Here is a 9,278-nt window from a genome sequence, read left to right as displayed (position 1 = left end):
GGGGGGGGGTTGGACACAGCCTCAGCAATGTATTTTTTAAGGAAAGAAAAGTGATAATAGGCCACATGATGAGACAAAAAGACGGCCAAGTTAGGAACGACGTATGATCGAAGGGGCTAAAGAGAATATGAAAGGAGAAAGACGGGAGAGCGAAAGAAGATTATAGATAATTCGTTGCGTCGCGTGGCCATACCAGGCCCATAGGATTTCGGTAAACGCCGATACGATCAGAAAAAAAGGGATTGCAAGTACTCTTTGACTTCCCCGAGCGCAAGCAAAGAAGCAAAAGACTAAAGACTTTGAGAGCTCTGTTGAGACGAGTCTGGTGATAAACTAAATGGGGACAGGAATTGTACCAGAACTGTCCTCTTCTGTCTCTGATATTTATTATTTTTACTTCCATTGTAAGAAAAGAAAAAAAATGTATTACAAAACATAGAAACACCCCCACAAAAAGAAAAGATTTTAAAATCCGTAAAAAAATATATTTAAAGAAAAAAGGAAAGGTATAAACTGAACAAAAACAAAACGTAGAAAAAGCAAACTATTGACGGAATATATCATGCATTACAACAAATACAATAAAGGAAAATGATCACATTTCAAAAGATAAAAAAAAATGAGAAGAATGAAAAAAGGCGGAAAGATCGAAAGAAAATACAGCAAAAAAAAGCAAAAAGAAAGAGAGACTAACCTGCAGGAAAGATGTGGAGTCGCTCTCCTTGAGCACCTCAATGCAGAACTGCAGAAGTCCCGTGGTCCTTTGCAACAGTGCAGTGCAGTCTGATACCTGCTCCTTCAGGCTTCGAACCTTGAGCGCCTTTTCTTCAGCCACGTTTTCTAACAACTCGGCCTTTCGCTGCTTGATGACCTCGATGAGTGCGTCGCATTGAGCGATGACGGTCTTCTCGAATTCCGCACAGTTTCCCTGTGGAAGCAGTTGACAAAAAAACAACGTTGTTATGTTTTACCTTAAAGTGTGGGCCCACGTTTTCAAGTTTCCAAGATTCAAACTTCAGCTTTATCGTTCCGCATGCATTGAGTCAAATTTATGAATTACCTTGTGCACCAACCAAAGAAAACACAAACAAAACAAAAACAAAAACAAACAAGAACAAACAAAACTGCCCAAACTTTAAAAGGGGCCCATATCCTTCAAGCGTGTGTTTGTATGGAGGTGGGAGTGGATGGGATTTCTTTCCATAATATTTAACTATTTTGATATTTATGCTTGTTGTTTTGTTTATTACTATTATTTTTAGAGAGGAGTTGGCTCTTTGATATACCAGAGCAGACAAGATCAAGACGATACAGACGACTTTTCCGGGGATGCAGACAGATGTGGAAATTGAGTTTCGATATGATCAAGAATACAAGTAGCCGCTTGAAATTACGTTCCCGGGATCTGACGAGTTTGTGTTTATATGTATGAAAGAGATGGTATGGCGGTAAGTGGACACAGAAGATTCTCCCTCGTGCTTTGAATAATCGGTTGGCTTTTGATAACAGCTTTTAAAAACATAACAAGTAAAACATAAGTTTTACGCCCCCCTATGAAAATTTGGCTTACTTTGATATGTTTTGCATAAATAAATGCTGACATAAGTTACCAAACATAACATGTATTGAAATCCTAAATATCAAATCATTGTATGTCTCTAGAAGATATCTTAAAGCAACACCACTGGCGGTCAACGTGATTGTCAATCTACTGCTCATTTTCTATTTCCCCTTTTTCCTGTCTTTCCACGGGAATCCTTGCGTCCTTGTATTGACAATACTGTCGGGAAAATAACCCCTTGCTAGAACGCGTTTTGGCAAATTCAGCATAGTTACAGAATAGATCGTGGTGTATTAGGGGTACCTCCATGGACTTTGAACACAGTGTTTTAGAAATCAGCTCTCTTTGCTGTGAACATTTTGTCTTTTTACTTTTTGAAAAATGATATTTTAAATTTTCATCATTATTATTGTTGAAGCAAGATCGCTTTCGAAAGGCACCTACTTTGTCGTATAAACGAAGCCAAGGCAAGCTATAGTGGGTCAAGGCGATCTATATAAGGTGTAAATCCTCTTATAATATTCCGAAATGTTAGTGAGAAAAGGCATTAATTTGATCAATAGGTAGTGAGCAGAATATATAGGGAAAATACAAATCGATATGGCAACAACCGATTAAAAAATGAGTTGTCAGAAATCCATAATTTTGGTCAACAGTTCCCATTAGGCCGCAAAGTCGATAAGCAACCAGTGCTTTTTATGACTGTGTGGGTGGATCGTCCGGGGGGACTCGAAGCAAAAATGGGGGCCGGCCACTCAGTACAATCCATTATTACAATAAAAAGTGCGTATTTTGTGACATTATTCCGAATGATGGAAACAAGTATTGTAATACGCTGACAGTACTTTGTGAGACGTGTAACCGTAGCGTATAGGCTACTGATGAAGTGGCGCAAAGGTCGGGAGTGGAGTGAAAGAAATAAAATGAAAGACGAAAGACCAGATCGCCTGTCGTACCGATTCAGAAACCTCGCTTACAGCGGTTCGAGCAAATGCAATATACAACTACATGCACTTTCCTATCCCAAAGAAGAAAGAGATCAATAAACGAGTCCCCCTTGCCCTCCCCTAAAACAAGCAAACAAAAATAGCAGTTTTCTATGTACGAGAGAGGAGTAAACCAACTCAAGAATTGCACATAATATTGGGGATAAAGACGAGAGATACAAGTAATAGCGGAACAAGAGCGAAGTCGTAGAAACTACAGAGGGTGACATCTGACCTCTGAAAAGAGCAACGGACAGAGCAAAGAGAATGCAGATGACAGGCGCATGAGGCAGAGAGCAGAGGATGACGGGAAGACCAGAGGCTGTGGGATTGTGGGTCAGAAGGGGCTGAGATTGGAGATTGCGAAAATGGAAAAGTTGGCCTCGATGCATTGTTCTAAGGGTTGAGGAGGGGTTGGGGTGGATAGGGGGTAGAGTTATACGCTCGTGTGTTTTGTAATTTAAAAAGAAAAAAGAAAAAAAAAAGAAAACGCTATGGTTTAGTTTAGAAAACGCTCACATGAGAACAGGGGTGGGGGTTGATGAAAAAAAAAAAGAAGTAATATTGTGCGAAACCCCTGTGTGATGGGCTGTGTTGGGAACGAAGAGGAAAAGCCCTTTAAAAGATGAGCGAGCTGGGTACATCGATTATTCGGGGAGAAGAGACAGAATTATCTCCGAGAGTAGAACTAGGTTTAGGGTGTAAGCGAATTAAGGTCTTAGCTCCTCATTTGTGATGCGTTGAAATGTACTCCGATCTCAGGCCGGTCCTCTCATCTACTCACAGAGAGGCCAATGGGTCGAAGTGCAGATTCAGAGTCAGGGACGTGCGTGAGTAAGGAAGAGACATCATAGTATTATAGAAGAAAAGAAAACTACTTGAAAGGAGTGAGTGTTGGAGAGGTCCCGGGGTGGGGTGGAGTAAATAAAGGAAGCAAGAGAGGGAGAGAGAGAGAGAGAGAGAGAGAGAGAGAGAGAGAGAGAGAGAGAGAGAGTGATAGAGAGAGAGAAAGAGAGAGTGAGAGCAGAGAGAATGGGAGAGAGGATGAGAGAGAGAGAGAATGAGAGAGAGAGAGAGAGAGAGAGAGAGAGAGAGAGAGAGAGAGAGAGAGAGAGAGTTTGTGTGTGTTTCTGGGTTTCGAAAGCTCGAGAGAGAGGTTGGGTACGGGTTGATAGGGAGGCTGACAGGCTGGGGTTTCACGTAGAGATCATACGAGACTACTCCATAGAAAATGATGTCCTAATTTTGGTGATGCAAATTAACCCGTGGGTGAAACAACATTCGCTGATAAAGTTTGGAAGGTGATGACATTCGAGTAAGGTATTTGCTTTCAGAAATTCCTAGTCGAAAACATCTCTGAATTTTTCATGCATCGATGGTTACAGTTTTGAGTGATGGCGTTACTACTACCAATTACGCAGAGACCAGTGAAATACATTCTGTATCTGTACAGCTGAAGACCGAAAGGAGTGGAGGAAGCTGGTGGCCAAATCTTCAAAAGCGCCCCGACGGACATCCAGTTTACGGGATAGGTTAGGGAGAAGGTGATCTGTACAGTATATTTCATACTACCTCGACGCTGCACAGCGCATTGCATCTTTAAACACTATGTTCGTGTTGAGTTTCTAAGTGACTCTACACAGAAATGGAAGTATTATTATAACTTTTGATTTTTGTTGTTGTTGTTGTTGTTGATGTTGTTGTTGTTGTTGTTGCGGTTTTTTGGCGGGGATGGGGTGGGTGTGTTTTTTATGGCTTTTTTTTTTACCGAGAACTTCGTTTCCACCTTTTGCCCATCTTGTTTTGAATTCGTGAATTTATTCACACGGGTAGTGTCATGTGCTCTGCTGCAGTAGTGTCCTTTTAATATTTTGCGAATAACTTGATTTTGCGCATTTCTTTTTAAAATATTTGAAAATAAAAAATTCACGTTGTGTGCAATGAACACCACCGGTATGCAGTAAATTTAAATAGTTTTCGAAAAAAGAGGGGAGGGGGGGGGAACAGGACAGTTGTTTCAGCGTTATAACAATGAGCCAGGCATTCTTTAATTAGTAATAACAGACAATGATGAAAAAGAACGTAAAAATCATTTTTATGACGAACGTCATTCACTTTTTCAATGAGGAAAATATTGTTTTGGAAAAGAAATGTAGGCCTTAATCTAGACAAGTTCAAGAAAAAGTGTACTCACGCTGACACTGTCTGCCATTTTTTTCAACCGTTGAATAAACTCCGTGCCAGACTTGGCCTTCTCAGATAACGCCTGGAGGTTCTGGGACAGTTCACTCTGAGAAAGACAAAGAAATAATTTGATTTAAAAGAAAGAAACAAATTGACGACTGGTCGAATGCATTTTATCACAAACAAAAAGCCCCATTACAATAGGATGCATACACAAAATAACTGAAGATAACAAGTAAAGAGCAGTCTATGCAGCCGGTTAAGGTTGTTGAGTGGCAACACGAGAACAAATTAACCTTTTGTAAAGGAAAATTTAGAAAAATAGGAAGGTTGTCTTGAAGAATAAAAAGATGGAGACGACAATAGAACTCCCAGCAAATCCTCAACCCATGGCAAGAACGTACGGGGCAACTCGTAAGTAACTGAAATACAAAGAAGATGTGAAATGGCTTCTAAATAATGAGAGTGTTCGTGAAATAGTGTATACAATAATAGGAAAGTCAAAAATAAAAATTTTAGACACCCCCACCCCCCCAAAAAAAAAAAGAAACACGATCCGCCTACAATGTTCAATAAAATGTCAAAGCTCCGCGTCCAATCGATGTGGTGTAAAAGGGAAATGAAATCGTTCACCGAATATGGTCAGTTATTTCTGCATTGATGCTGCATCAAACAAATGGCTCATTAAAAGGGCCTACACTCTGAATGCAAAAACAATTTGGACACCGCTGTGACATAAAATGCGCACTCCGACAAAACATTCTCAATCCTTCGAAATAAAGAGGAAAATACACAAAATGGTCAGAGCCTCTGGCTAAATCAGAATTCTACTCTACATTCGGGGTCATGTCGGACACGGAATCATTCATGCACGCATTCAGTAATGTTATTATTCCGTGCGCAGTGCTGCATGCTTTGATGCGTACTCCCTCCTTGCTGTCGTCCCGGTTTTGCGTTTTGTCGTGTATTCTCGCAGTACCGAGTAACCGATACCGCTCTTGGGGCGTGCTTTATTCCCTGAGTAATTTAGTATCACAAACAAACAACGGCATTGGAGACGGCTGGCGGACACACGAGACGCGTGCATAACAATAGACAAACAAACACGTTAATGAGGACCATGCTTTGACGATACGGACATATGGCCAGCCTTGTGGTCAGTGGAGCTATACGATGGGAGAAAGACGAAACGAAGTTTACTGTCTACAATAATAAGACGCATTGGGTTGCTCAGTAGTACATTGACCATCGACGTCCACACATATGTACTTCGGCCAGCTGCAAGTACAGGGCTGCAGGCACCTTACTTATTGGGAAATGTAAAGTTTAACCCCCCCCCCCCCTCAATGAACCCTCTCAAGGAAAGTGAAAGCCTTTTTTTACCTAGTAGCTTAAAGCATCGTAATGAGAAATGAGTTCAGATTGAGAGTTGAGCTCTCTCTCTCTCTCTCTCTCTCTCTCTCTCTCTCTCTCTCTCTCTCTCTCTCTCTCTCTCTCTCTCTCTCTCTCTCTCTCTCTCTCTCTCTCTCAAAAACTCACACACACACACACACACACACACACACACACACACACACACACTCTCTCTCTCTCTCTTTCTCTCTCTCTCTAATTTATTCATTTCACATTCTCCATCTCTCTCTTTCTTTCTCTCTTTCTTTCCTTTACAATCGGCTACTCACTTCCCCTTCATCTTGATCTCTCTCTGAGTCTCTGTGTCTTTATGTCTCTGTCTCCGTCTCTGTCTGTCTGTCTGTCTGTCTGTCTGTCTGTCTGTCTGTCTGTCTGTGTGTCTGTCTGTCTGTCGGTGTCTCTCTCTCTCCCCGTCTCTCTCTCTCTCTCCCCCTCTCTCTCTCTCTCTCTCTCTCTCTCTCTCTCTCTCTCTCTCTCCTTTTCTCTCTCTCCCTCCATTCATCCCTCCCTTTTCTTCTCTTTCTTTCACTCCTTTACAATCAGCTAGTCACCTCCGACCAGTCAAACACTTTGATCGTCATTCACAGCACACACACAAAGGTTCCACAGGGGGGACAAGATACTTCTACAACTTCAAACATCCTCCGTATCCCCTTATCCCCTATTTGAGCCTGTACTCTTTCGCTCGGTAATTATTGGATGAGCTGGCCCGGCCTTGGCTAAGAGCTGAGCACGTTCATCGCCCAGAGAGACGTATCGGGTTCTCGTGACCCTCAAGTGACGGCTCCTGGTGGTAGCGAGGCAGAAAGAAGCACAGCTTCTCCCACTGCACGAAGCATCATCAATAAATAGGAACCCTGAAACCTGTTGCTCTATGCGCGGGACCATTTAGCTGAATGCGTTAACGGTCACTAGAGATGACCTAAATAAGGAATGTGGCTGGAGTTACTGCTCAGTCCCTTTGTAAGATCACGCACTCACGTGAGTCAGAGCAAATACGAAACTGATGTATCAGAAATTCATAAGGGCAAGACTCATAAGTCAGTCATTTGAAAACGGCGCCGCTCAGTCTCTCGTCTATGCAAATGACTAAGGCTGAGAAAAGAATTTTTGTGCCAGAATTCTATAGCCGTGCCCTGGTGGGCATCAGAGAGAAAAAGGGAGAAAACAGAGCCCCGTTTTATAAGTCTTCGCGGTTTATCCAAATAGGAGGAGTTTATTTCCCAATATTGGCTAGTAAACTTTATTTCATAAAATGATTGATTTGCCACCATGAAACAATAATTATCTCTTTCTTGAAAAGGACACGTGCAGATTGAGGTCCAAACGCGACAAGTACAACAGGATGTCTCTCCTTGTGTGGCGCTGGGGACATAAAGCTCAATTGTCCTTCTTTCCCATTGTTCCAATTCGAAGCTTTAAACAAAGACCCAGAAATTGAAGTAATGAAATTTGCCCAGCCTAACATCAAGCACAGGCCCATAAACGTAGCTTTCTCTTTGCACTGATGAGACAAGTGCTTTGTTCATATTGGTGAATAACAATTTTTCAAAGGGGAATATTCACTGGCAAATAGTCGGAGACTAAAGCTTAGAATAAAATAGTACCAGAGACATACTATGTGGTGTCTTGGTTAGGCTGTTTCCCTTCTACGCAAAATGGTGTGAGTCCAAATACCACTAGGGGAATATAATTCATTGAACATCTTCATCTTTCTACTGACAGCAAATATCCCTCGCAATTGGGTGTAAGCCCTTGCGGGAAGTGTCGGGTCAGCCCACCTCATTAAAGTTTTAACTTGAGTCGATGGGGGCGTGAAACTTTTACAATTTTTTTTTTAAAGATGAAAATAAAGCCTTGCGCCTTGGTCCCAAACAAGTGCTTGTCAGAGAGCGACTACGCTTCGCGGCGACGCCTTGGCTCTATTGCTAGTCTCCCATGAGCGATATTTCCCCCAGGGCTAGAAGTCTCATTTCCTTTGGTAGTGTCCCAGAGAAGAAAATTGTGTTCAATGGATGGTACTATCTTATTTGCATGAGAATGACGCAAGACAAGGTCCTGTGGAGAGATAGTATTCTCACAGTCACGGATATTGTGGAACATCGAATGGCTCTGGTATGAAAAAAGGTCAGGGGCATTGCCCTTGTATATTTTTTTTCAAAATAAACGAAGACCATCAACACAATAGACGGACTATAAGAGAGTTCCTTCGCTAAGATTAATCTTCAGTGTCAAATGCATAATCTAACTTCTTCCTCTTCCGCATACAGCTTTTATTATTGTGACATGGAACGGTCAAACGTGATGGCCTGACTTGTGGCAGAACAAAAGCAAGCACGGAAACCTGAATACTCGTTTTGACAGACATCAATGAAAAATGTGAAAGAGGGTAACACGAGCGCCTGTCCGCGCATACGTAGAATCAATCTTGCACGTGCGCCCAGCTATCGAGGGGAGAGAGGGCGGTCGACATGCCCCTGCTGGACTCCATCCTGTTTGAATTTGCCTTTTAACCCTTGAACACCAGATCTCAAAGTAGCAAGCTTACGTTTTCCTATTTCAGGTTCATAAAAAAACACAACCTTTTTTTAACCCAAAGTGAACTGTAACTCCCAACACGCCTCAGCTAACTGCTTGAGCTTTTCTCAGGCTCAGTATACACCCTTATTCCCAAGCCTAGGATTTTTCCTTAAGTCTTTCTCTCCTCCCATCAAAGTCCTCGATTATCTGCCTCGAAAGTGTCCATCGATCTTCTATGGAGTGATCGGCCTTTGCGAGAATGAGTGATCTCCCCTGTTTCTTTGGAACACGAGAGTCAATACGACCCCAAAACTGACCGTAAAAGACTCGGTAAACACCCAATGTCTCAAAGCTTCTTTCAGATCCCCCGTCACTGCAAACGCCGCGAAAGTGTGGAATGGAGGAGGGGACGGGGATGAAATATCAAAATAGACGGAAAAGGGCTATGCTAGGCACGGGGAAAAGAGCTGGGATGATTGGAGAGTTGACTTGTGAAAACAAGAATGAGTGAAGGGAAACTGACGAGCTGGGACATGAATTAATGAAAATGCACAAAGACAGTCAGAGAGAGAGAGAGAGAGAGAGAGAGAGAGAGAGAGAGAGAGAGAGAGAGA

At 42.3% G+C, this 9,278-nt stretch overlaps 1 protein-coding gene across 3 annotated transcripts in view; it reads right to left on the bottom strand.

Annotated features, from left to right (window-relative positions):
* The window catches only part of LOC101851044 (E3 ubiquitin-protein ligase TRIM9), a 155,647-nt gene that overhangs the window by 76,512 nt on the left and 69,857 nt on the right, over positions 1 to 9,278 (bottom strand). For all 3 annotated transcript variants that reach the window (XM_013083230.2, XM_005099601.3, XM_005099602.3), the window contains exons 4-5: positions 4,742 to 4,837; positions 695 to 928 (exon numbers count right to left, since the gene is read on the bottom strand). In XM_013083230.2, the coding sequence (XP_012938684.1) occupies positions 695 to 928; positions 4,742 to 4,837 (330 nt within the window). The remainder of the gene's footprint in view (positions 1 to 694; positions 929 to 4,741; positions 4,838 to 9,278) is intronic.

Source organism: Aplysia californica, unplaced genomic scaffold (genome assembly GCF_000002075.1).
Source record: "Aplysia californica isolate F4 #8 unplaced genomic scaffold, AplCal3.0 scaffold00219, whole genome shotgun sequence".
In the NCBI taxonomy this organism is placed as follows: Eukaryota; Metazoa; Mollusca; class Gastropoda; order Aplysiida; family Aplysiidae; genus Aplysia; species Aplysia californica.
Note: the sequence above shows the minus strand (reverse complement) of the source record. Positions and strands in the feature narration are given on the sequence as shown.